Source organism: Cordyceps fumosorosea (genome assembly GCF_001636725.1).
Source record: "Cordyceps fumosorosea ARSEF 2679 chromosome Unknown scaffold_2, whole genome shotgun sequence".
Lineage (NCBI taxonomy): Eukaryota > Fungi > Ascomycota > Sordariomycetes > Hypocreales > Cordycipitaceae > Cordyceps > Cordyceps fumosorosea.
The window spans coordinates 593,876-619,359 of NW_017387302.1; the positions used below are offsets into that span (position 1 = coordinate 593,876).

General features: G+C 57.8%; 9 protein-coding genes across 9 annotated transcripts; 4 read left to right on the forward strand and 5 right to left on the reverse strand.

The window, feature by feature from the left end:
• Nucleotides 1–171: 171 nt before the first annotated feature.
• ISF_01332 (Concanavalin A-like lectin/glucanase) lies at nucleotides 172–1,185 on the reverse strand (the record flags this gene model as incomplete). Its single annotated transcript, XM_018844939.1, has 2 exons — nucleotides 172–609; nucleotides 709–1,185. 2 exons carry the CDS (start codon nucleotides 1,183–1,185, stop codon nucleotides 172–174), a joined length of 915 nt encoding a protein of 304 aa, XP_018707705.1.
• A 981-nt stretch (nucleotides 1,186–2,166) lies between these two features.
• Nucleotides 2,167–3,048, forward strand: ISF_01333 (impact family protein; the record flags this gene model as incomplete). Its single annotated transcript, XM_018844940.1, has 1 exon — nucleotides 2,167–3,048. One exon carries the CDS (start codon nucleotides 2,167–2,169, stop codon nucleotides 3,046–3,048), a length of 882 nt encoding a protein of 293 aa, XP_018707706.1.
• A 220-nt stretch (nucleotides 3,049–3,268) lies between these two features.
• On the reverse strand, nucleotides 3,269–4,779 carry ISF_01334 (hypothetical protein; the record flags this gene model as incomplete). The annotated part of the gene is made up of 2 exons (XM_018844941.1): nucleotides 3,269–4,462; nucleotides 4,756–4,779. The coding sequence occupies 2 exons, from the start codon at nucleotides 4,777–4,779 to the stop codon at nucleotides 3,269–3,271; spliced, it is 1,218 nt and encodes a 405-aa protein (XP_018707707.1).
• A 2,399-nt stretch (nucleotides 4,780–7,178) lies between these two features.
• Nucleotides 7,179–9,038, reverse strand: ISF_01335 (hypothetical protein; the record flags this gene model as incomplete). Its single annotated transcript, XM_018844942.1, has 1 exon — nucleotides 7,179–9,038. The coding sequence occupies one exon, from the start codon at nucleotides 9,036–9,038 to the stop codon at nucleotides 7,179–7,181; it is 1,860 nt and encodes a 619-aa protein (XP_018707708.1).
• Nucleotides 9,039–9,621: 583 nt separating this feature from the next.
• Nucleotides 9,622–10,401, forward strand: ISF_01336 (SNARE domain-containing protein; the record flags this gene model as incomplete). Its single annotated transcript, XM_018844943.1, has 1 exon — nucleotides 9,622–10,401. The coding sequence occupies one exon, from the start codon at nucleotides 9,622–9,624 to the stop codon at nucleotides 10,399–10,401; it is 780 nt and encodes a 259-aa protein (XP_018707709.1).
• Nucleotides 10,402–11,061: 660 nt separating this feature from the next.
• Nucleotides 11,062–12,722, reverse strand: ISF_01337 (GLE1-like protein; the record flags this gene model as incomplete). Its single annotated transcript, XM_018844944.1, has 2 exons — nucleotides 11,062–11,841; nucleotides 11,895–12,722. The coding sequence occupies 2 exons, from the start codon at nucleotides 12,720–12,722 to the stop codon at nucleotides 11,062–11,064; spliced, it is 1,608 nt and encodes a 535-aa protein (XP_018707710.1).
• A 2,873-nt stretch (nucleotides 12,723–15,595) lies between these two features.
• On the forward strand, nucleotides 15,596–19,812 carry ISF_01338 (Ribonuclease II/R; the record flags this gene model as incomplete). The annotated part of the gene is made up of 3 exons (XM_018844945.1): nucleotides 15,596–15,761; nucleotides 15,879–19,722; nucleotides 19,773–19,812. The coding sequence occupies 3 exons, from the start codon at nucleotides 15,596–15,598 to the stop codon at nucleotides 19,810–19,812; spliced, it is 4,050 nt and encodes a 1,349-aa protein (XP_018707711.1).
• An 828-nt stretch (nucleotides 19,813–20,640) lies between these two features.
• ISF_01339 (ATP dependent DNA ligase domain protein) lies at nucleotides 20,641–23,846 on the forward strand (the record flags this gene model as incomplete). Its single annotated transcript, XM_018844946.1, has 5 exons — nucleotides 20,641–20,976; nucleotides 21,038–21,648; nucleotides 21,701–21,794; nucleotides 21,840–21,922; nucleotides 21,971–23,846. The coding sequence occupies 5 exons, from the start codon at nucleotides 20,641–20,643 to the stop codon at nucleotides 23,844–23,846; spliced, it is 3,000 nt and encodes a 999-aa protein (XP_018707712.1).
• An 86-nt stretch (nucleotides 23,847–23,932) lies between these two features.
• On the reverse strand, nucleotides 23,933–25,253 carry ISF_01340 (Oxoglutarate/iron-dependent oxygenase; the record flags this gene model as incomplete). The annotated part of the gene is made up of 5 exons (XM_018844947.1): nucleotides 23,933–24,532; nucleotides 24,591–24,741; nucleotides 24,848–24,864; nucleotides 24,920–25,033; nucleotides 25,095–25,253. 5 exons carry the CDS (start codon nucleotides 25,251–25,253, stop codon nucleotides 23,933–23,935), a joined length of 1,041 nt encoding a protein of 346 aa, XP_018707713.1.
• Nucleotides 25,254–25,484: the final 231 nt, after the last annotated feature.

A 25,484-nucleotide genomic window follows, 5' to 3' on the forward strand; every position in this document is an offset into this window, starting at 1 on the left:
GCTAATTTGTCATATTTTTGTATGTATGTAGTGTATACATGTGTATATCAATGTGCTCTTCTGCTAAATTGGAGAATAGCTATCTACATGAAAAGTGTATGTGGCAAGAGATTGCCAGATCAAGCAGCTACCCGTCTCCTGCTTGAGAAGTCCATCTTGCCGCTGGGACCTCTAGTTGCTGCTATGGAGGTAGACGTTGGAGCCCTCGATCCTGCCGGTGCAGAGGGTGCGGCCGTTCTGCATCAAGTTAATGTTATTGGTGCCGGGGCCGGCGGACTGGCCGCCGTCGGTGGTGGCCTGGCATTCGCTGAAGTTGTTGTCGGCGAAGTCGGCGAAGGGCTCGCGCTTGTTCGAGGATATGGAGCCGATGGCCGAGACGGTCCACTGGACGGAGGAGCCGGATAGGGCGGCCTGGGCGTCGGTGAATACGGCGTACATGCACTGGCCGGTGGTGATGTTTATGATGGTGACGTTGCCGGCGATGGCCGAGTCAGTGGTGACGCGGCCGAACATTTCGTCGCCGGCGTTGACGTGCATCTTGACGGCGCGCATTGCCTCGGGCCAAAACTCGACATAGGCGAAGTTTTCCTGTTTTCCGTCGCGGCCGATCTGGAATCACGCCCCCGTATTAGTCGCAATTGTCTTGAAACATATATATATATATATATATATATGTTTCTATGTATAAATATACACGGTAGTACGAACCTGGGAACCGGTACCGCCCCCGATGATGCCGCCCGACTGGCAGCCGTTGGAGCCGCCGCCCTGGGTGGAACCGTCGGGAAGGCAGCCGTCGCCGCCGATGCCGATGCTCTGGATGAGCGACGGCGGGTCGGAGACGCTCTGGCCGGGGCGCAGGGAGATGTTGGGCACGGTCCATTTGCCGGAGACGCTGTTCCAGTCGCCGCCGCCGGGGGGTTGGAGGTTGGCGGCGCCACACCAGTTGTCGAAGGTCTGGGAGCGCTGCTTGAGGGAGGAGGAGCCGCGGCCGGCCTGGAAGGCTTTGCGACGCCGGGCGGCGCGCGCGGCGGCGTCAATGGCCGCACCGAACTCGACGGGCAGCTCGGAGCCGTCAGCGTCGAAGTGTTTGACGGTGTAGGTGACGCCGTTAACGGTCTCGGTGAAGGCGGCCTGCGCGGCGGCGGAGAGGAGGGCGACCGTGAGGGCGACGGCGGCCTTCATGGTGGGCAGAAGGGGGAGAGTGTAGAGGAAAGTAGATAGATAGTATATAGAGGGGAGTAAGGAGTAAAGGGAAGCGAAGTGTATATGTATAGATGGTGAAGAACGCTTGTCTTATGAGATGATGGAAAGAACGAGTGATGGACGGGAAGGGACGGACGCTAGGCCTATATACACGAGTTGAAGATGTACCCAACTTGGTAGTTTTCATGTCTATTTTTAAGCTACATGGTAACCTGGTCGATGAGATGACCCGAGCCAGCCTAGATCTTGGTCTTGATGGCTTCAGACTCGCGCCGAAGTTTCAGCTTGACAACTTGTCTTGGGCCGTGCAAGTTGTTTTCCTAACACAGCAAACTTATGTCCAGGCTGAGTATTGTGCACGAGATCTACTTGCCTGTTCACAAAACAGATGACCCTTGTTCCAAGTCTAGACAATGTAAACTTTGAAGGCGTCAACTGAGCGGCGAGGCGCCTCCCGCTTCCTCCTCCTCGTTATCCTCACACAACCCGCCACTGGAGCGCAGCCCTAGGAGAGTGTTCCGGGAAAATCAGACCCGCTGCCTGGCATGGGCCGCGGAGCTCGAGCAAGCGTCCAACAAGCACGGCCTTCTCCTGGCCCTGCTCAAGGCGCTGCTGCGCGGCTTCAACCGGTGACCGGTGCGCTGCTCCGCGCAGATTTGAGCCCGCAGTCGCAATACGGCGACCCATTCATTGCCAGAGTCATCACAGCTGGACAAATAGAAGGAGGCCACTTGCTGAAGCAATCGATTTCCATCTAATAGAATTCAATTCCGGGAAAATAGTCATGAAAATTCGCCGACTATCTGCTGCCTTGATGGCAAGTATGCAGATAGATGGTCTCCTCCATCGCATCACCGCCGATCCACAATAAAACTCACCACCTTCAACCTCGTCAAAACCTTTCCCAACCTTTGGATATCAGAGAAAAGGGCACATACATGCATCAGCAGCCCCCACCAAATGTCGGACGAGCTCCGTGACGAGGTCGAGGCCATCAATTCCATCTACGGCGACGGCAGCCTCGTGCCCGCCGTCGCCGGTGAGGCCGCCGACTACGTCCTCCAGCTACCCGGCGAGGGAGCCTCGTCCCTGCAGCTGCGCTTCCCCGCCGGATACCCCGAATCCAGCGACGTTCCTTTCGTCATCGGCGTGCAGCGCAGCGCCGGGGGCGTCCGCGACGGCAACGGCGCGCGCGACCTGCGGCTGTTCCGCGCCGCCTTGGCCGAGGCCTACCAGCCGGGCGCCGTGTGCCTGTTTGACGCGGTGGAGGAGTATTCGCGGCTCTTAGCAGAGGAAGAAGAAGAGGCTGCTGCTGCTGCTGAGGAGGAAGACGACGCAGACGACAGAGAGGGCATGGCCAACTCCTCGCGAGCCGACGACGACGCCTTTGATGGCGTCGACCTCGCCAGCCTCCCGCCGCCGCCGTGGACCGTCTCCGAGCCCGTCGTCGACGCCAAGTCGACCTTTGTCGCGCACGTCGCCGCCGTCGCCTCCCCCGCGCAGGCGCGCCTGTACGTCGCGCAGCTGCTCGCGGGCGACCGCCGGATCCGCGACGCCACGCACAACATCTCCGCGTGGCGGATCCGCGGCGCCGAGGGCGCGGCGACGGGATATCAGGACTGCGACGACGACGGCGAGGACGCGGCGGGCGGGAGGCTGCTGCGGCTGATGCAGCTGATGGGGCTGTGGGATGCGATGGTGGTGGTGACGAGGTGGTATGGCGGGGTGAAGCTGGGGCCGCGAAGGTTCGCGATCATCAACGGCGTGGCGAGGGATGCATTTGTGAAGGCGGGCATGGTGCCGGAGAGCGGCGGCGTTGGGAAGGGGAAGAAGAAGTCGTGAGGATGACTCCAAGGGCATATGGATGAGAGATGAACTCAGAGCTTGTTCATGACATGGAGACAGAAAGACTTGTACATAAATGAATTTATCGAATTGAATATAAAAACCACTAGATCCAGAGAAAAACACTTGGTATTGATACAACGCCCGCTGAATTCCCACCTTTTCTATGCTAAATTACAAGAGTGGTGTAAACGACAAAAGACCGAACATGACGACATCACGGCACCAGCTCGGCCATCTCCATGCACTTATCCAGGATCGCCAGCGCACGCTCCGCCTGCTCCTGCGGCAGGACGACGGCGCTGGCGCGGGCCGTCGACAGGTACGACATCTCGAGCATGTTGCAGACCTTCATCTCCTGGACGAGCGTGCCGGCGACGCCCGAGACGACGCCCGTCACCTCGGAGGGCAGGTTCTCGAGGTTGAGGAAGATGGGCACCAGCGTCGTGTTGAAGTCGCCGACGACCGAGTCGCCAAAGAGCGGCAGCAGGTGGCGGTCCATCAGCACCGACGGCGGGTCGTCCTCGGCCAGCGTCACAGACAGGAACCGCGGCTGCGAGACGAGCGCCGACACGATGCAGTTGAACAGCCGGGGGTCCACGCCGTCCGCCCACACCGCGCCGCGCCGCCGTCCATCGGTAGTTGTGGGCGACCCGCCACCTCCGCCGCTGCCGCTGCCGCTGCCGCGTCGGGAGGGCGGGAGGCCGTAGTAGTTGGCAAAGGCGCCGGGCAGCTGCGCGACGTCGCGCCCGCCGGCGAGGAGCAGCTCCAGGCTAGGATCCACGAACGGCGCGACCTGGCGCTTCTTGAGCAGCTCAAACGTGCGTCGTCGCAGCTCCGCCACCACCTCCGGCGGCGCGCCCGGCGCGGCGAAGCGCACGTGGCCGCGCTTGTACGCGGCGTGGTTGAAGAAGCGGCCGTCCTCGAGGCAGTCGAAGCCCGAGGCGCCGAGGGCGTCGACGACGCGGGCGCGCTCGCGGGTGGGTGCCAGGATGAAGTCGGCGTAGTAGGTGGTGAGGAAGAAGATGGGGATGCCGGCGAGGGCGAGCGGCGAGGAGAGCTGCATGACGCGGCCGGCCGGGTCGAGGCCGGCGGCGATGACGCACAGGATCATGTAGGTGTCGGCGGAGACGCGGACCTGGGCGGCGAGCGGGGCGGGAAGGCGGGCGATGGCGGGGAGGAAGACGGCGCGCGCCCAGGAGGCGTGCACGACGAGGGAGCACTCGATGGGCGTGATGGAGATGTTGAGGAAGCGGTGCTGCTGGTCGGGGGTGAGGCCGTCGAGCTCGTGCTCGGGCGCGTGGGAGGCGATGTGCAGGTCCTGCGTCTGTGGGATGAGGGTGCGGATGATGGGCTGGACGAGGTAGGGGTAGAGCTCGTGGGGGAAGTAGATGAGGTTGTAGGAACCTTTCTGGGAGGTGTTAGTGGTGGTGGTGACATGATGCAGGATGTATTGGTGAGGGTGATATGATGCAGGATGACGATGAGGTCAATGACAATGGTGACAGTAGCGACATTAGGGGAGAGAAACAACATCAAATTCACAGGACAATATTCAGAATTCAGCAAAACTGAAAAGCGTGTTGTTGTATTGACCTGGTCGCGTGCGTGGTCGGAGCCATCGCCGCCGTTGTCGGAGCAAGCCGAGAAGGTTTCCGAGATGCAGCGGGGAGCCGTTTGCAGGCAAGACGAAAGGGAACTTACCAGGAGAGAAACTTGGGCGTTCATTGCGGCGGCTGCGGCAATTGCCAGTTATGAAAAGAAAGGTTTATTCTTTTCCCAATGCCTGTGTTTTTTTTTTTTTTCTGGCTTGCTGAAGGAGGCTGAATATAGTGGTGTTGGGGCTACCAAAGCCTTATCGCGACCGAAATGTGGTTCTGCCAGATTCGCTTGTGTCACGGTAGACAAAGTGGACGGAGAGACAGAAAGATAGGGGGGAGAAAATTAAAGGCTGGAAAAAAGAAATAAATAAAACTAGTGAGGATCGATCGGGACCGGTACCGATGAGACGGGTGATGAAGATGCAAGCTTGTGGTAGCACGAGGGCGAAGTTGAACAAGGAGAGTTTCGATGGCGTGGACGGTGGGTGGTGATGATGTGATTTCTTGTGTAACAATATAGTGTCAATGTGGGAAGAAGAGAGAAAAACAAGAGGCAGAAAGTGGTAGATAAAAAAACATAAGACAGAGGCGTCCGAGTCACGATTCAAGCTGGAAGAGGGTTGGGGACGGGAAGCTTAGTACTATCAGTACTGCATCCGTAGGTATGTACTAACTTTAGGTAGTTGGGTGATGGGAGCGGGGGATGATGCTAGCAGGAGATAGATAATGAACGGCTAGTTAGTTGATAGAAAGATGGACGGGAAGCGATAAGGAATCTCGACTCGAGAGCAAGTGTAAAGAAGAAGCAGAAGGAACAACAAAATGGGAATCGGTCTGTTTTTATCGTGTTTTTTTCCGTCTATTTGTTTTTACCCTGTCCAATAATTAGACGCATGCCAGGGCCGGTAAGTCGTCTCTCTCTTGTCCTCTCATGCTTCTCGTCCCCCGTCCCCCAATCTGCATCCTGCATCCTGCGTCCTGCATCCTGCATCCTGCATTGTCGCATCGTCCTTCCCCCCTCCTCCCGTCCCCTGCTGTGATGTGGCGTTTGTGAATGACGTCTTGCCCATTACGGCATCCTCAATGGTAACGTTTTGGAAAGTAAGACAAGTGAAGGGAAGCAATATTAACCTTTAGCAAGGGCCGCCTGACTACTTCCAACGAAACGCTTTGTCCACCCACCCATCATCGTCACCGTCATCGAGGCGTTCCCCCGTTGCCGTCTGTGTGGCACGGCACAAAATCTCACGTTGCGGGCAACACATTTCAGAGTTGCACAATCGAATCCTTCCTCTGTTCTGCCTGGCCACTGGATCGACTTGTACGCCCACACGTTCCCAAAAGGGACCCCGCGGCATTGTCCCCCTCCCCGTCCGCCTCTACCAACAGGATGGGCAGCAACACTTGCGTACCCCCGGATCCGTCACGTAGAAAAACCACAAAAACTTGCTCGGGCAGCGCTGCAGCTTCTGTTGATACCCTTGCCATTGCCAGCGAACTCCTTATCGGACCCTTGCCCGAAGAAGAGTGTGGGGTAAGTTGACAGCCTGTCCAGGCCACGACTGCCGAAACGAGATGCATGAACCTTGACGAAAAGCCAGCTCACTCCCCGAGTAAATACGGAGACTTGCCCGTTGAATACTCCGTTGAACTCTTTTCCCTATCCCTCCCCCGGTCCTGGACCCTGATCAATACCATACCCCGGTAGTGATGGGCATTCTCATCCCGAAAAGTCTCATCTAAAGTCGACGGCACACGAAAAGAAAAAGCAGAGTTGGCTTGATGAATGTCTCATGCTTAATTTATCACAAAAAAGAGGCGTCGCTCGAAATCACACCGGTCTTCTTGGCTGTTCCTCCTTGTCTCTCCCAACACCTCATGCAGCCCTCTCGGCCCTCTCCCTGCCCGTCCCGACTGCCGACTGGGTGGTCTGTCTGCCCTCCTTCTGACAAGTCACCAACACTAACAAGCCCGGGTTACCTCTTTTTGAAGCACCGCAAACGCCACCACTCGTCGCTTATGCCGCATCATGGGATCCCTTCACCCTGCGTTTCGTCATGTACCACCCACCGGAACCCTTGCTGCATCCCCCTGCCTTGAGCCCTGGTAACACGCCGGCGCGCGCCTCACTTTTCCTCGGCCGAGGGTGAAACGCCTGCCAAGAGCGAACATGTGGTCAGGTGCAAGGGGGAACAGCGTTTATAGGTAAGTGACGACGTCGAGCGACGACGTCACTAGCCTGCGAATGTAAGACGGTAAAAGAAAGATGGCTGAACTCGTCAAGGGTGGCCAACTACTTGAGAGTCCAAGCCATGGACATGCACTGGTGTAGCGGCATCGACCGCTCCTCGTCAGATTGTGTCAATAAACTAAGCAGCTGAGTTGTAGATGAAATATGCAGTTTTCCCAATCCAATCCAACAGACAAGTAATCGTAAAAGTCAAGTCGAGAGTCTTGTCGACATGACTAGCTATCGTCAACCGCCACGTAGTTATCCTCCATCATGCCATCTCACATCTCCTCCCCTCACGATTCTTCCCGCTTGCCATGCTCCCCGTCACCACCACCACCGCTCTCCTCCTTTCTCTTCTTCAACCCCACCACCACCAAGTTGCGTGGACTCTGCGCAAAGTCGAATACGGCCTCCACCCACGCCTCGTCGACCTCCTCCTGCTCCTCCAACCACGCCCACCGATCCGTCACCATCAGCGCCTCGACCAGCGTCGCGCTGTACGCCATCAAGCTCCACGCCACGCACAGCTCCCTCTTTCTCGGCGCGAACCGCCCCTCGTACGCCTCCACCTCCTCGTCCGTCAGCCCCCCCATCGTCTCCCGCATCACCTCGGCAAACTTTTTGTACTCGGTGCTCGTCGTCAGCTTGGTCACCGCGCCGCGCACGTACTCCGCGAAGCCCCCGGCGTAGCAGCGCTTGGGCAGCGTGCCGATGGCGAGCGGCGAGGTGCTCTTGTCGAACGGGCCGAGCGTGGCGGGGTCCGCGTCGGCGCGCGCCGGGTCGTGGATGACTTCGTGGACGGCGCCGCGGTCGAGGAGCAGCTTCTGCAGGACGGCGCGGTAAAAGTGCCGCGTGAAGAAGAGCGCGCTGTCGGCGCGCGTCCAGTTCTGGGGGGCCTGGCAGGCCATCATGCGCGCGGTGGCGTTGGCGCGCACGCCGTGGCCGCGGTGGGTGGAGAGGCGCGCGCTCATGGGGAAGCCGTGCGGGTCGCGCCGCTCCGACTCCCGCAGGGCGCGCCCGTTGAGGGCCTGCAGGGTCGGCCGCGAGAGGGCGCTGGCGGCCGCCGGTGGCGGGCCGAGCTTCTCGGTCACCAGGTTGTAGCAGCACCCGACGATGGCGACGCCGTGGACGTCCGGGTTCAGCACCAGCGAGCGGATCGCGTGGTGCGTGAGGTTGCCGCACGAGTGGATGGATACGGCCATGAGTTTCAGGCGCTGCTGTTCCTTCTCCTCCGCTTCCGTCGTCGTCAGCCCTCGGTCGATCCGCGAGATCACCTCGGACAAGTCCCCGTCGTCCAGCCGCCCCGAGACGTACTGCAGGAGACCCTTGCCCTCCTCCGCCGCCGCGTACGACAGCTCGTCGCTGGCAATCTTGCGAAAGTTGTCGCCCTCGTCGCCGTCGCCGACCACCTGCTTGATGGCCGCCGCCAGCGCATCCGGGTCGCCCTTGTTCGGCCCGGCCGCCTCCAGGATCCGGTTCCAGACCTTCTTGTTGCGCAGAATCTTGGGCTTCACCGCCAGCCCGGACTGCGTGTCAAAGCTCTTGGCCGCGTCGACGTTGCGCTGGCGGCCCTCGACGGCGACGACGCGCCGGTTGTACGGCGCGCTGGCCAGCGCCCGCCCCAGGTAGTTCTGGCCGCTGCCAAAGTCGACAAAGTGCGTCACCTCGTCCTCCGTCGCCTCGGCGGCCATCTCCGTGGATAGCCGCGACACGTAGTCGGCGAAGCGCCGCACCTCGTGCGTCTTCTTCGGGTTCATGCCGACGGAGACGGTGCGCGTCAGCGGCGGCAGCGTGGAGTCCGCACCCGGCGCGGCGAGGTCCCGCCGCAGCGCCAGTCGCCGGATCGCCTTGATGTAGGCGACCAGGCTCGCGGGTGGCGTCTGCCCGTCCTCGAATATGGCGGTTTCGGGGTCGTCGCGCACGAAGAAGTCGAGCAGCCGCATCACATCTTGCGACAGCAGGAATTCGTGCCACTCCGCGGGCAAGGCTGCGTAGAAGAGACCCGGCTCTGTGATGAAGAAGTCGACGACGTGGATGCCGCCGCACAGTATTTGCCACGTTTCAGACGTAGAGGTGAATTCCAGCAGTTCTTCCACGTATTCCTCTGGCGTCGCAAACTCATCGCTGCAAGGCAGCGGCTTCGAGGGTGGCATCCTACCCTAGAGCTCAGCTGCTGGCCGTTTTCGTGATTTGTACCGATATAAGTGATGGCTCCTGTATGTTTTCCGGTGTCTGTATGGTCCAGCTGGTATGGTATGATGATGCGCAGTCCGTTCTATCGTAGTCGTTTTTTATCTTTTTATACTGAGGTGGTTGATGTGAAGTTCAAGTCATTAAGATTTTTTAGCCACTCGTGTGGGGTAGCCGCAACGACCTCGCCATGTAAGGGGCTGCGAGAGAGGGAGAAGTCGAGGGCAAAAAAATAGCCCGTATCAATGCTAAAAAAGAATGGGAAAGGATTGAATGCAAAATTCTATCATGCAGATGTTTGTTGCGTGTTATCCCGATCGCTCTGCGAGGACCCGGCTGTCGGGACGAAGGCACCCTTTCCACTAGCGCGGCTCTGATTGGCGTCTTTGAGGCAACGTCATTCGCAGTTCCAGGCCAGCTTGCGACAAGCTCAACCTCCAGGCGCCAACATTTCCATCTTCCATCTCCGAGCTCACAAAGACCAACCCGCCGAAGCCACGACTCCCCATCTCATCCCATGCGTCACCCGACATAGCAACCGACAGGATGATGTCCTCCACTAACGAGGAGGACCCGTTCCTCCAGGTCCAACAGTTCGTCGCCGTCCCCTTGTCCCTTCCTTTAAACCACCCAACTGTCAAGCTAACTACCATTGGTCACCCGCAGAGATGTCCTTACGCAGCTCTCCTCGGCCCGGCCGCTATTTGCCTCGTACCTGCGCATCCGCTCGCTCGCCAGCGCCGCCTCCTCGCCCGAGCTCGCCTCCGCGCGCGCCGACCTCGAGGCCGCGCTGTCCGCCCTCGGCGAGGACCTAGCCGACCTCGTCGCCTCCGTGCGCGCCGTCGAGTCTCGACCCGCCGCCTACGGCCTGTCCGCCGACGAGGTCGCCCGCCGCCAGCGGCTGGGGCAGGCGAGGACATGCGGGAGGAGCTGCAGAAGAAGCTGACCAGCGGCGCCGGGCTGCCGGACCCGAGCGCGTTTGCGATTGAGGAGGAGGAGGACGGGGCGGAGGATAACTACGCCGCGTTTGAGCAGCAGCAGCAGGTGGAGATGATGCGCGACCAGGATCAGCACCTGGACGGCGTCTTCCAGACGGTGGGCAACTTGAGGCGGCAGGCGGACGACATGGGGCGCGAGCTGGAGGAGCAGCGCGAGATGCTCGAGGTGGTTGATAGCGTGGCGGACAGGGTGGGAGGGACGCTGCAGAACGGCATGGCGAAGCTGCAGACGGTCATTCGACGCAACGAGGACCGCTACAGCAGCTGCTGCATTGCGGTGCTGATCTTCGTCTTGATCCTGCTGCTGGTGCTGCTGCTGATTCTATAACTATGCGCCGGGCTGGACTTTTGGAACATTTATGTTTTGCGCTTGGGTTTGCCGTTTTCTTGGGATTTTGAAATGTATAGCCTGTTTTCTTTCGTCATTACACAAGACGCGACAGAGGTAGATTATAGAGCATGAGTGCTTTACCTAGTAGTCTTTGAATCCAACAACTATTGTTGAACGGATATGTAAAATCTGCAGAAAAGACCTCTTGGTACAAGCGTGAACTCGTGCAAATATGCCCGGCCCTGCACATCCCAACTATACGGCGCTGCACTCCGTCTGTGAAGGTGCAGCATCACCCAGTTTCAATCCTGACGCTCGTCTACTTTCGTTCAAGTCACCGCCTCACAGCCCAGACATGGACTTTTGCTGGTGTGGCAGCCGGAAAGAAGCATTGTACAACGTGCCTTGATGCTTTATTTTTCTCGTGGTCATCTAACCGAGCTATGTAAAAGTATGGCATGTCTAATGGTATAAAATGTTGTCTCGCAACCAAATGTTGGAAACCTTCCAGAATAAACAAAACAAACAAACAAAAACAAGTATAACCAACGCCGATGATATATATGCTTGAACAGTCCACAGTCGTCTGAATTTGTACATGTTTGCTCCAAATCTCCATCTCATCACAGCCAGCCACCCACTCCCTTTTCTCCGGCCTCATGCTAGTATCAGGCCGCTCGTTGACTTGAGCACCTCGGCGAGGGCTTGCAGCGACCCGGCGGCCGGGGAGTTGCCTGGCGCCCTCTTGGGAAACTCGACCAGCGCGAGCCGGAGCGCCGCTAGGGCTGCGTTGCCGAAGAAGTTGAAGAACCGCTGCTCGTGGCCGTCGATCAGGTACCGCACGACAATGTACTGCGTGTTGGACGTCTGGCCCGCGGGGCAGTTGACGATGCCGGCCAGCGTTGTCCAGTAGTGCGACGGCGGGTACGGGTTCTTCTTGGACGACCGGCTAAAGTCACGCAGAGACACGGCCGCGTACCCGGCCGCTAGGCCCGCCATGCGGTCGTTGTGGCTCTGCTCCGTGATCCACGCCGGGCCGTCCTTGCGCCAACCGAGGGCCAGGCGGCCCCGCTCCGTCTTGTCGCTGCCCGACAGGCCAAACAGCACGGGGCAGGTGATGCGAAACTTGGCCATGAGGATGTCGATCAGCGAGGCCCCGCGCCAGAGGAACTCGGGCATGGAGAAGACGTGAGCGGTGAAGATGCCGATCGGGTCCGCGGCCTTGGGGTTGGCGCCGCACTCGTTGATGAACTGGTTTATGATGGCCTTGGCGCAGATGTTTACGAGGTAGATGAACAGGGCAGGCAGCGTGTCGTCGTTGTGAGCCGCGCCCTCGACTGGCTGTCTGGCATGTACCACAAACTTGCCCACCTCAATAGGCGGGCTGGGAACCTTTTGCTGGAGGGCATCGCGTAGGGCCGCGATGATTTTGTCGATCTACCAACATGTTAAATGGTTGTGGGCGGCACCGGAAACGACGAGATACCTACAGGTTGCTTGTTGGCGCCGCGCCCCGACGTCAGCTGGCCAATGGAGACGCGAATTTCGCGTCTGTACTCGCCCATGGTCCCTTTTAGAGGTGACCCCGCCACCTTGGCCGCTGCCTGCAGAGATACTCGGAGTTTTTTGAGCTCTTGGTGGATCTGCACGTATCGCTCGGTGGACGCCGCTGGCTTGGGGGGTCCGGGTGTCCTTTGGGTTGGTTGTACGGCTGGAGGTTGAGGTTTTGGTTGCGCAATATTTTGAATAGGGATAGCCAAGTTGCTCGCTGGTTTCCCTTGTTGTAGTTGGCCGGCTGGCTGTCCAGGCTGGATGGTATTGAAACCGAAGCCGTTTGTCTGGGGCTTCGGGGCTGGAGGTTGAGACTCTTGCTTGACGACCGGATGCTCGGCTACCGTTCCTGGCTGCGATCGAGGCTCCGACACTGACGACCTTTCCGCCGGATTGGCAGGAAGACTGGGTACAGGTTTGACAGCCTCGTGCTTCGGCTCGGGTGGCGGGGCGGGCTTTGGGATCGTTTTGGCCTGCAGCTCCTGCAACTTGCGTTCCTTATCGGCGAGATCTGCCTCGGCCTTGAGCCTCTCCTTCTCGCGCTCCTGCTGCTTGTGGATGCGCTCGCTCTCCTCCTTGAGCTCGTGCATCTCGTAGACGCGCATGGCGGCGGCTCGGACGCGGTCATGCTCAGCCTGCGCGGCGGCGAGCGCGTCGAGGTGGCTCAATTCATCGTTGCGAGTGTCGAAAAGAAAACTCGATCGGAAGCTTCGCTCTGGACTTGATAGCGGGTGTTGACTCCCGCGTGCGGGGGAGGAACGCGACATGGCGACGGCTGCGGGCGGGCAAGAGAAATCTGAAGCGAGATTCGACGCCCGTGCTAGATTGGCTCGCAGACCATGCCGAGGAAGATTGGCAGCGGGAAAAACAGACCAATAGAACGATTGAAATAGAAAGAGGCGCTGGGAAGGGAATAGACAACTAGGCCAAATCAATGAATCGCTTTTTTATCTTGTTCAAAATGCTGTGGTGTTGGCGTCTACGGTGAAGCTGCTGCAGGTGTAAAATGTGTGGTTTAACTGGAGCGATTGCCGGCCCCGCTAAAACAAAGTCCCGGGCGGCTGCCTCAGCTAGCGTTGGCACTGTAAATTCTGTAGTACCACTAAAGATAGTGCGTTAACTGGGCAAACCACAGCCTGTATCCATGCCAAATACCATGTCTTGCCCAGTTCCCAGTTCCAAGTTCGCAGCCGCCATCCAGAGCCCCGACCTCGCTTGCTGAGGGTTGCTGAGGGTTGCAATCAATCCTCCGAGCTCGTCTACTCCAACTACACGCCTGAAAACTTCGTCGAGCCAGCCGTCGGAAGAAGTCTCGCCGGTGGTGCATTACTCTTGGCGATCCCTGCCATGCGCATCCGGCTCAGATGCTTGCCCGGGGAATGGCGGGAGAGGCTTGACGTTGATGTCATGTCCGACGGTCTGTTCTCTCCATTATTCCTTGTGGAACAGAACCAAAACACCAAGTGTTGCAAACCGAGATTGTCCGTGAATCATAAACAGCTAGTTAGTGGCTGCGGTGCACATCACCAGGGCTTGTCTGGGATTGTATCGAACCCTTGCTAGGCCTAGAGCCTGTGGTTGGCCTACACTGAGAGCTACCGACTGGTAACATGTACGGATACGGATACCGTGTATGCAATGAGATTGTGTAAGAGAGAGCTTCAACGGGGGCAATGTTGCAAACTGGCCTCTAACTATGGCTTGCAGTATTGGATTGGGCTTGGCCCTGCCCCTCTACCAGCAGATGATAATAACACAGTCTCTCAGCTTATGACGGCATTCGTCTGACCAAGCAAGAGCTTCACAGCAACGGGAAATTGGACAAAGAGCCTTCGCACACGACAAGCCGCACGGAGTGGAGGCTACCGTCTGTGTTGTGTCGTATCAAGACCCTGTTGCAGGTTGCTAGTTCGTGCAGCCCCTGACGACTTACTGCCAAGGGGCTCTGGTTCCTCAGGCTACGAATAGCCGTGCACAAAGCAGGTGTTGACCTTCGGATAAGTGTACTCGGTAGGTAAAATACTGATAGCTGTTAGAGATTGGAAGTTAAACGAATGGCATGATTGGATTGTTGGACCGGGATGGAAACTATCCGGACCGAGAGCGCTTTGTCGGGGTTGGGGTGCAGGTATATCAGGCTGACTGATCAATAGCTCGGACAACAAGCCGCCCACAAGTTGAAGGCGACCTCACTTGACAACGAACTAGTTGCATCTCAGCTCAGGCTTGCTTTCAGGTGAGGTGGCAACGGATGACGATGGGTTGACAAGAAGAGACGTCGACTCCACTCATTATCATTTGGGTGTGGACGTCGATAGGACCACAGCGGGCGCCAAAGCAGGCTGTCTGGGGCATCGTCTGTTTTTGCGTCGAGGTCATCCTGGTCTGGGTAATTTAATACTTGAATACTTGCAGCTGTGTGTTCATGGAATATTCAGCTGTTGGCCAAGCTCTCGATAAAAGCTCCCCCGCATCCAAGCGGCACAGAGAGCGCCGCGCCAACATCAGCAAAATAGTCGCCACTGGATTCAGGTTGACTTTATGCTGCAAGTTTCTGCGGGCGCCAATGACAGGTGGCGTGGAGAAGCCGAGATATGCACGACGCGGGTGATCATCATGCCGGAGGCGGCACGAATAGCTTGTAGGACTGCAGAAAGCTAAAGACGGCTTCGAGATGGCGGTTTGTGGTAAACGGTGGTAAACGAAAGGAAACGAACAAAGGAAACGATGGGAAACGATGGGAAACGACGGAAATCAGCAGTCAGCTGCTCAACGGGTGAAGCATTGGGATACCGGAGGTGATCGAGTGCTGTGGGCGATGTCAATATGAGTGACGGGAGACCCTGTAACCTGAAGAAAGTGAAAAATATAAATATCGTACCTTGCCTATTGAGCTATAAGTTAGTTGTGCCTTGTAAATCAGCACTCCATGATTCGGAACGTTTCTCAATGTTCCAACTTGTGAACAAAGCAGTTCACAGTGTATCACAGCGCATCACAGCGCATCACAGCGCATCACAGCGCATTTAGTAACAGCGCATGACCCATTGACGGGGCTATCGGCTGCAAAACTCGGCCCTAAACACCCCCTAAAACCACGAAAGCCACCTGTCTTCACGGGCACTTCTCCCCACCCCAGTTTATTTACTAGGTAGAAGCCCTGAGTTTAGGCCCCAGCGCCTCTCCAGCCGCTCGCCAAAGCGCTGTCGTCTCCCCCCAAAATCACATCAACCTCCTCCACCTATGTATGTATGTACCTAAAATAATAAACCTTACTGTTTTATTTCCTGACCAGCTTGGACTTGCATCATCCATCCCTCCCTTATCCTCCTCCTCCTCCTCCCACTTCCGTCCATCCTCACATCCCCCCCTCCTCGCCATTTTATCCCATCTTCATCAACGCTTTCCTTTTTCACACTCCTTGGCTCTCCTTGAGCTCGACTGAATCAATCCCATATATCTTCCCTCCTTTTTATACTCCAGCGCAGCCATCACCTTTGCCCGCCTCTCGGTACTACCCGCTCCTCAGCCCAACTTACGGCTTCTCGCTATTCCACGACATCTGTCCTGACACATCCGACACCTTCATTGATCGCACCCGACGTGCATACTCGTGCTTGTGCCCAACTGTCTGTTCAACATGGAGCAGCAATCCCAGCCGCAGCAGGGCCAGCAGCAGGGCCAGCCCTCTGCTCCCCAGCCTGCTGGCGGTGTTCACGGTCCCGCTGGACGTCGCCTGCACATTGCTCATCGGCGCAGCCCATCTGAGTTGACGCCTCTGATGAGCATGTTTGCTAATCCTGGAAGTAAGTCGCCTGCCCGCCAACTGCCCTGTTCCAATATTTTTGAATCCCGGCCTCATCCGACGCTTGACGCCCCCGACCGCTCCACGCATCTGCTAACACGTAAACTCTTCCTCTCAGTGGAGCAATTGGCTATCCAACAGCAGATCGAGCTTCTGCAACAGCAACAGCAGCAGATTCAGGCCACTCACCAGCAATATGTCAATATGGGAATGATTCCACCCGGCCAGCCCATGGCTCATAATGGAGCGTTCAATCCTTTGCAGCCCATGGGCAACCTGTCGCAAAATGCCTTCCAATTCCCCAATCAAATACCACAAAACGTTTCGATGGCTCCTCCCGCTCAGCCACTCTCCCACCGTCGCAACCAATCCGCCCTCCCTAACATGGGCATGGGCCCCCCTCCCGCCCCGTCCGCCGGTGCCTCCGGTGCCTTCGGCAACTTCGAAGCTCCGGCCGGCCACAACCGAGAAAATAGCAGCGCTCGAGGCGGAAGAGGCGGTGGCGGTGGTCATCAGAGACGCCACTCTCTGGCTCTTGCTGACGCCAAAAAGGCCGCCGAGATTGCTCAGCAGAAACGCACAACCACCGGCTTCCAGTTCCCGGGCCCTAATGCTGCTGGCGAGAAGGCCGAGGAAGAGAGCAAGGCTGCACCTCAACCCAGTGTCGAGAGCCTTGCCCCATCATCTGCCCTTCGTGGCGGCCGTGGCGGACATGGTCGTAGCCAGAGCATGGCTGTCAACGGACGCGGCGCTGCTGCCAGAGGCAACTTCAACCTCGGTGGTGATGCTGACTTCCAGCGCCGCGGCAGCGGTCACAACCGAACTGGTTCGCGCAACTTTGAGGGCAACTGGCGCACCCAGGGCCAGAACCAGGAGCAGGGCGGCGCTTCCCAAGCTCAAGGCTTCCAGCCCGGTCACAGGCCTCGCGCTTCCATGAACCAGTCTGTGTCTTCGATTGGCGCCTTCCAGTACAATCCTGGCAACCTACAGCTTCCTGGTCAGATGATGATGCCCCAGATGTATAGCCAGAATCTGAACCCTATTCAGATTAGCCAGCTTCAGGCTCTACAGGCTGCGCAGATGAATGGCCAACAGTTCCAGGGCCTCCAGGGCCAGCAAGGTGGCCAGCAACAACAACAACAGCAGCAGCAGCAACAGCGCAAGACTCTATTCACCCCCTATCTCCCCCAGGCTTCGCTCCCCGCTCTGCTTGGAGACGGCCAGCTCGTCTCTGGTATCCTGCGTGTCAATAAAAAGAACCGTAGTGATGCATATGTTACCACGCAGGACGGACTACTCGACGCTGACATCTTCATTTGCGGCTCCAAGGACAGAAACCGTGCTCTCGAGGGCGATCTGGTCGCCATTGAGCTCCTCGATGTCGACGAAGTCTGGTCTCAGAAGCGCGAAAAGGAAGAGAAGAAGAAGCGCAAGGATATCACTGATACCCGCTCCAATTCGACAAACCAGGGCAACCAGGGCTCCAACCGCAACGACGATTCTGGCAATGCTGAGGGTGGCCTCCGTCGGCGTGGTAGTCTCCGCCAACGCCCTACGCAGAAGAAGAACGATGATGTTGAAGTTGAGGGTCAGAGCCTGCTGCTTGTTGAGGAAGAAGAGATCAACGATGAGCAGAAGCCCCTGTATGCCGGCCACGTTGTAGCTGTCATTGAGCGTGTCGCTGGCCAAATGTTCTCGGGCACTCTCGGTCTGCTTCGTCCGAGTAGCCAAGCTACCAAGGAGAAGCAGGAAGCCGAGCGTGCCGCGCGCGACGGCAACAGCGGCCGCAACGATACTCGCCATCAGGAGAAGCCCAAGATTGTTTGGTTCAAACCCACTGACAAGCGTGTTCCTCTTATCGCAATTCCTACTGAGCAGGCCCCACGCGACTTTGTCGAGAAGCACCAGGATTACGCCGACCGCATCTTTGTGGCCTGCATCAAGCGCTGGCCCATCACCTCGCTCCACCCCTTCGGCACCCTCGTGGAACAGCTGGGACCTATGGGAGACCTCAAAGTTGAGACGGATGCCCTCCTCCGTGATAACAACTTTTCTTCCGACGAATTTTCCGATGCTGTCTTACGCAGCGTAGGCCTCCAGGATTGGGGTATTTCCAAGGAAGATGAGTCCTCCATTTCTGCTCGCCGCGACTTCCGTGAGGAGCAGACTTTTACTGTTGACTTTAACGCCGGTGCCGAGTTGGGCAATGCTGTTCACGTCAAGACTCGTCCCAACGGCAAGATCGAGATTGGTATTCACGTTCCCGACGTTGCCCACTTTGTCAAGCCTAACTCTCTCGTTGACCGCGAGGCCAAGAAGCGCGGAACCTCGGTGCAGCTCGTGGACCGCTTCTGCGCTCTTCTTCCTCCCAAGCTGGCCGGTGAAGTCTGCTCCATCACCCCTGCGGAGGAGCGCCTCACTGTCAGTGTTGTCTTTAGCGTCAACCCGCACAACGGGTCTGTCGCTGAAGGTGATGCCTGGGTTGGAAGAAGTATTGTTAAGAGTGTCGGCAAGCTGTCTCTAGCCGACATTGATATTGCCGCAGCCGATGAATCTGCCTACAACAACCAGGCTGTTCCTCTGAAGACTGTCAAGATCCTTCAGGCTGTTGCTCAAAAATTCCGCGAGTCCAGACTTGGTGCCGGCGGTGAGCCTATTGCGCCCCTCCGCTTGTTCCAACAGCTCGACGACGAGAACCAGCCGGTTCAGTTCAACATTTTCGATTCCACCGAGTCTCTGGAACTGGTTGAGGAGCTTATGCACAAGGCCAATGCCTACATTGCTCAGCGCCTGGCCGAAGGTCTGCCAGAAAAGGCTCTCCTCCGCCGCCAGTCTCCGCCCAACCCCCGTCGCCTGCAGACTTTTGTCGAGCGCATGAACGCCCTGGGCTATGATGTCGATGCGTCCGGAAGCGGTGCTCTCCAGAACAGCCTCTTCAAGGTGGAAGACGCGGAACTTCGCCAGGGCATGGAGACTCTGGTCGTCAAGTCTATGCAACGCGCTAAGTATTTTATTGCTGGCAAGACTCCCAAGCAGCTGTGGCAGCACTACTGCCTGAACCTCCCGCTCTACACCCACTTTACAAGCCCGACTCGCCGCTACGCTGATATTGTTGTCCACCGCCAGCTTGAAGCTGTGCTCTCTGAGGGTAAGATTGAGTACACGGAGGAGATGGAAAGCCTAGTTAAGACCGTTGAGTCTGCGAACACGAAGAAGGAGTCGGCGCAAAATGCTCAGGAGCAGAGTGTGCATATTGAGGCTTGCCGCAAGATGGATAAGCAGCGACAGGACACTAACGGCGATCTCATAACCGAGGGTATTGTCGTGTGCGTGTACGAGTCTGCTTTCGATGTTCTTATTCCCGAATGGGGCTTCGAGAAGCGTGTGCACTGTGATCAGCTGCCGCTGAAGAAGGCCGAGTTCCGGAAGGAGAAGCGCATTCTTGAGCTGTACTGGGAAAAGGGAGTTCCTAGCTCTGCTTATGTGCCTGAGGATGAGCGTCCCAAGGCCGCCGCCTCTCAGAGAATGACCAACGCCATGGCGGCTGCCAAACAGGCTGAAGCGGCCGCCAAGGCTAGAAAGGATAGAGAAGAGGCGGCTCGGAAACAGACTGAGACTGGTACTATGTCTACCGATGATGTCGATGCTCTATTTGATGATGATGAGGAGGATAACGCCTCCGATGTTACTGAGGCCATGGCTGGTGCTTCACTGGGTGATCGCCCTACGCAGAGCGTTCCCAGCTCGCCTGACCGCACTGGCTCGAACGCTACCGCTCTTCAGCGTGCTCGTTCGGACTCGAGAATGCCGGCGGGCGAGGCCGTCGAGTCGCGTCTTACCAACAAGGAGAAGTACCTGAAGCTGTTCAAGCTTCGCGAGGAAGATGGCGAATACATCCAAGACGTGACGGAGATGACGAGGGTGCCGATTATTCTGAAGACGGATCTCACCAAGAGCCCACCGTAAGTTGACATGACCATTTCTATTGAAGAAGTGAACTAACATGAGATAGTTGCCTGACCATCCGATCGCTCAACCCATACGCCCTTTGAGAAGATGCAGAAGTAAAGCGGAAAAGTGCTGGAAAAGTGCTGGAAGAGCTTGGTAGCGGATCAAAAACCATTGTAGTTTGAATTAGCGCGCCGTGAGGCTGATCATGTTGCACTCATGTTTGATAATATGGCACGTTGTTGATGATTATGTAGGGGGAGTACTAGTGCACATGAAGCAATGGCCGCAGCGATTCCAAGGTCTACCAAAAATGAAAATTTAATTGCCAACCAAATGATGTTGTGCATTATTGATTGTTGATTCGAGCTTGAAGAAAGAAGGGTTTGCTTTGACTAATAAGCTGCCCGGCTGTTGGGATGGTAGCCAGGCCTCTTGATACTGTTACAATAATTTGAGTCATCTAACACATGTCAATTTGGAAGCATGTCATACATACATAGGCTTGGCCATGTCAAAAAGTATGTCGTGTCAGAGAGAGACTTTTGTGTTGGTCTAGACTATGTACGTGGAGACGCCATGTGACTGACGGTTGCACAACCTAGATTATAGAGGCCTGACGACTTCGACTTCACGACCAGGCATAACTTTACCTATGTACTCTGCCTGCACCAGCGCCACAGAGCTGCCTGGCAGCGTCATGACTTAATTTTGAATTTCTTTGATTACCTTACCATTGATCATCTTTGGTTTGAACAACTCCTACGGTGCTGTTTTGCGGGCTGGTATCCGCTGCATCGCTCGTTGGTTGCCATGCTCGCTCTCTGATCAAACGACCCTTCCGCGTCCGCATCACCCCATCGTGGTTGACCCGACCTGTCCGACGCCCACCCCTCCCCCCCTCCAACCTCTTCATCTTCCCAAGACCCAGCATGCCGCTTCCATTCTCGGCCGTCTGTGACCTCCTCGAGGAGTCGTACCGTCTGTGCCAGTCACGCAAGAGCAACACCGCCGCGGTGCACGCGTGGTTCCGCCGGCACCGGACGACCGTGGACGCACACGACGCCGATCGCGCGGCGCTGCTCTCGACACTGCTGCCGGAGAAGCGCACCGACCGCGTGTACTGCATCCAGGCGCCGACGCTGGAGCGCATCATCGGCCGGGCGCTGATGCTCGGCACCTCGCGCATGCTGGAGCTGGCCGCGTACAAGCGGCCCGGCGCGGGCGCGGATCTGGCAGACTGCGTCGAGAGGATCCTTTCCGTGACTGTGAGTTGTATATGTATCCCAGTATCCGCCCTTCAAAAGCTGACAGACAACAAAAAAAAAGCCGAACCCGGTCCGGGCAGAGGTCACGGTAGAGGAGGTCGACGCGCTGCTGCACGGCCTCGCGGCGCGCGTCCGGTGGAGCGCGCCGGCGATCAGACAGCCTGACGCGGGCATGTCGCACCGGAGCCGCGGCGACCTCGAGGCCATGTATCGGCGGCTGCCGGCGCGCGAGGCCAAGTGGTTCACGCGGCTGCTGCTCAAGGACTACCAGCCGCTGCTGTTCGACGCGCCGCTGCTGTACCGCTCGTGTGACCCCGCGCTGCCGTGCGTCCTGCAGATCAGGGACGACTTTTCCGAGGCGCTCGGTGCGCTGTCGTCCGCGCGGGGCTCGCTGCTTCCGATGGCGGCGACGGTAAGGGGGCCGATGAGTGCGCGTCGGGTGCTGGCGACGGTCAAGCCCAAGCTGGGGGTCAAGGTCGGCAGGCAGCAGTGGCACAAGGGTCGGAGCATCAAGCATTGCATCGACATGGGCGGCACGCGGATGAGCGTGGAGACCAAGATGGATGGCGAGTACTGCCAGATTCACGTGGACATGGGCAAAGCGACGAAGAGGGTGCAGATCTTCTCAAAGAGTAGCAAAGATAGCACAGAGGATCGGTTCAAGGTCATCCCGTGAGTGCTGGACTATCGGTCTGCTGTTGGTTGCGGATGCTAACGTGCGCAGGGCGATCGAGAGGGCACTCAGGCTAAACAGGAACGAACGTGGGTTTCAAAAGGCTTGCATATTGGAAGGAGAGTTGGTTGTGTATAATGATTTGGTATGAATCTGTGAACTGTATCTCGCATCGACTAACAATGCCTAGGAAAACACGATAATGCCCTTTCACAAGATCCGGGGGCATGTCACGCGTCGCGGGCGATACTTGAACACGGAACAAGACTCACAGTCAGTACTGCGACTACCTACGAATGGGTGTTTGCTGACGCATACCAGGCCGAAACCATATGAGCACCTCATGATCGTCTACTACGACATTCTCCTCCTCGATGACCAGTCCCTAATGGATATTCGGCACTCGGAACGGCTCAAACTTCTCGAAAAAGTCATCTACTGTGAGCGCGGTGTCGCCGCGCTGGTCCAGCGCGAAACTATTGACTTTCGACATTCCTTGGCTGCTTCTGCCCTGCGGAAGGCGTTCGCCAAAGTAGTCGTCGAGCGAGGCGAGGGGCTTGTTCTGAAGCCTGATGAGCCCTACATCGTTGTCGACGAAAACGGACGGGCTGCGCCGTGTCGCTGTATCAAGCTCAAAAAAGAATACATTGGGGCGTTTGGTGACATCGGCGACTTTGCCCTGGTCGGCGCCGGCTTCCACGCGGCAAAAGCCAAGACGTATCGGATACCGAACCTCAAGTGGACGCACTTCTACGTCGGCTGCCTGAATAACAAGGAAGAAGTCCAGAGGTGGAACCAAAAGCCCGAGTTTACCGTCGTGTGCGCCGTCGAGCTCTCCGAGCCACTCTTGGAGTCATTCCTGGCGCTCGGCGAGCTAGCAGCCGCCGTACCGCGCGCAGAAAACACTTGCACCACCCTCGTCGTGCCACCGGGCATCCAGTGCCCCGCGGACCTGACCGTCGCCTTCACCAATCCGATCGTGGCCGATCTGCGCTGCTTCAGCTTCGACAGGCCCGGCAACACGGGCTTTTGGACGCCGCGCTTCCCTGCCGTCACCAAGATCCACGCCGACCGCGACTACGCCACCGATGTGCTATCGTTTGACGAGCTGCAGAGCCTGGCCGAGGAGGCGGTGATGCGACCTGAGCTCGAGGACAGCCAGGAGAACTTGCATTGGATCGCGAAGCTGGAGGGCGCGGACCCGCGGGGTGTCGCGGTAGACGCGATGAGCAGCCAGGCGACACGATCGACGATGCCGACGCCGTCGCCGGTTAAGATGACGCAGAGCACGGCGACCGGGACGGAGAGCCAGTCGTCGTCAAGGGCCGCGACTGAGACCAGCCGTCATAGCCAGCACATGCAAGCTTCGACGCCAGTCGTGTTGATAGCACTGTCCTCCGTTGCTGACGAGACATCCCCGCAAAAGACTTCCATGAATGCGCCAGCGAAGCGCACGCCGGAGAGGGCGTCGCCGGACAAGACCTTCAAGCGTCCACGCATGGCAAGCTCTCGAAGGAAGCAAGCCGTGCCGGCCGCGCCGCCGCCGCGAACACCTCTGCAGGATATGAACGTTAACATCTCCTGCAGTGATGCCTCGTCCCAGTCGATAAACAGCCAGGATAGTCAAGCCACGGTGAAGCTGATTGACCTACCCGGATCCAAGGTGGCGAACAGGGAAGTCATTGAGATTCCGAGCTCCGATGCCGAGGACGACGGCTGGACGCAACAGACGGGCGACCGGGTATCCATTCCGGCCTCACTGCATGGTCGGAAAAGTCAAGGTCCACTGCGATGCAAGCATGTGGGCGGCAAGTGCGAGCTGGTCGGCAAGACGATGATCCTGGCTAGCCCCGCGCTGCTGCACGTCGCAGAACTGATGAGCCTGTTTCGCGAGCACGGCGTGGAGGTGCCGCGCGTGATTCCTTGTGTAGAGACATGGTGGCGCAACCACGGCTCGGGGGGGGCTCATAAACAGCAGCAGAGCTGGCTGCTCGTCGACAGCGTGCAGCAGGCCGCCGAGACGAGGGCGCTCGGGGCGCGGCTGAAAGCGGCGCGCCGGCGGGAGCGTGACTTGATCAAGGTGTACGACTGGCGGGTGCTGCGGCACCTGTCGATTGCGGAGGACGCGCGGATCGTCAAGAAGTACTACGACGGGTTTCCCGGTCCAATGGGGCGGTGGTTCTGCGCGCACGTGTAGACGTAGGTGTCATTTTGCATTGCATTGCGTTAAAATGGTGGTTATCTGTTGAATAAAGCACGCACACGCTCTGAAGTGATTGCGTTTTATGATTCGTTCTTCTTGTACAAGTCTCCGTACGTCTCCGCCAGTCTCATCCGTAGATGTTCGTCCGCGCGCATCACCTTGCGCTGCGCGTACGGGTTTCCGCCGTCGCCGCCTCGCGGCACAAAGTTCCTGACGCGCTCGCTCGGCACGACGCCCAGCTCCGTGCTTGGCGATGGGCTGGAGAAGAAGGCGATGGAGTACCGCGGGTCCGTCGCGCTCTCGCCTTCCACGACCCCGCTGCCGCCGAACACGACGCGGTGCACCGTGCTCCGCAGCAGGCCGTTGGTCCAATAAGACAGCAGATCGCCGACGTTGACGAGGATGGGCGGCGCGGGGTCGCGCTCCGTGCCGGGCGGCTGCACGGGGACCGGCGCCCAGGTGTTTTCGGCGGTGGTTTGCACTTCGAGGCCGGCTTGCCCGCGGAGACGGAAAAGCAGCGTGATGGAGCCGTAGTCGGAGTGCGCGCCGGCGCGGACGGCGTCGGCTGGGGAGGGGGAGGAGGAGGGAGAGGATGGAGGAGGGTAGCGAAGCAGCCGCAAGATGGTGTCGCATTCATCGCCGGGTTTGATCTCGTGTGCTTGGGCGAAGAAGTCGCCGACCTACGGAGGGTGTGTGAGTGATTGAGGGAAGAATGGGGCGGGGGCGGGGAGGACGGACGCCGAGACCGTTGCCGATGAGGCGAAGGAGCTTGGTGCACATCGCGGTGCAGACGTCGCGGAAGGCTTCGAGACGGGCCTGGTCAGGGACGATGGCGGGAGGGAGCGGCTGCTGGGGCTGGCCCTTTTTGAAGAGCCCAATGTTGAATACTCTAGGAGATGTCAGTGTTTATGATGCGGAATAACTGGTTGATTGAAAGGTCGGTGGAAAGCTTGATGGAACAATTGGTGCAAGGTTTGGCTGATGAAGAGACGTACTCTTTGAAGTCTCCAATCTGAAGTGATCGATCGTTAGCATCATGTAGAGCAGCCATGGCAGGTTCAACACACTTTCTGTGTCCTAGGATCCAGTGTTTCAGAGTGAAGTCCGCCCCATCCACGGTTGTTCGTCTGTATGGCGCAAGCGACCTTTTCCTCTATTGGGGCGTCAAACAGCCTCCTCGACTTGTGGCATGCAGAGGTCAGCGAGTATTCCTCTGTAAAGGAGATCAAGTAATGTACACACCAATTCAAACGCTTCGTCGACTTGTTCAACGGAAATGTCTTGCCCGAGATTTCGTATGTAGATGAAGCCATGCTCCTCGGCGGCGTCGACGAGCTGCTTGCCAATGGTGGCCTCGTCGGCCGAGTTGATGTCGATGATAGGGATGCCAGACTGCGCCATGGTCCGAGCAGTCTGCTCAACGACAATGTTTGAACGATGCGATACTGCCAGCTAGTTATTACAGAAGTTGGTAGAGGTAGAAACCGAGCGCCGAGTTGATGTAGGAGAAGCAAGTGACTTGCCTAAGTCGGGTGGTGGTGTTGGATGGCGGGGTGGTGTTTGAGATAAGACTACGGGTAAAACTGGTTCCTAATAAATAGCTCTTACATATACCAAAGGTCGAGCAATAAA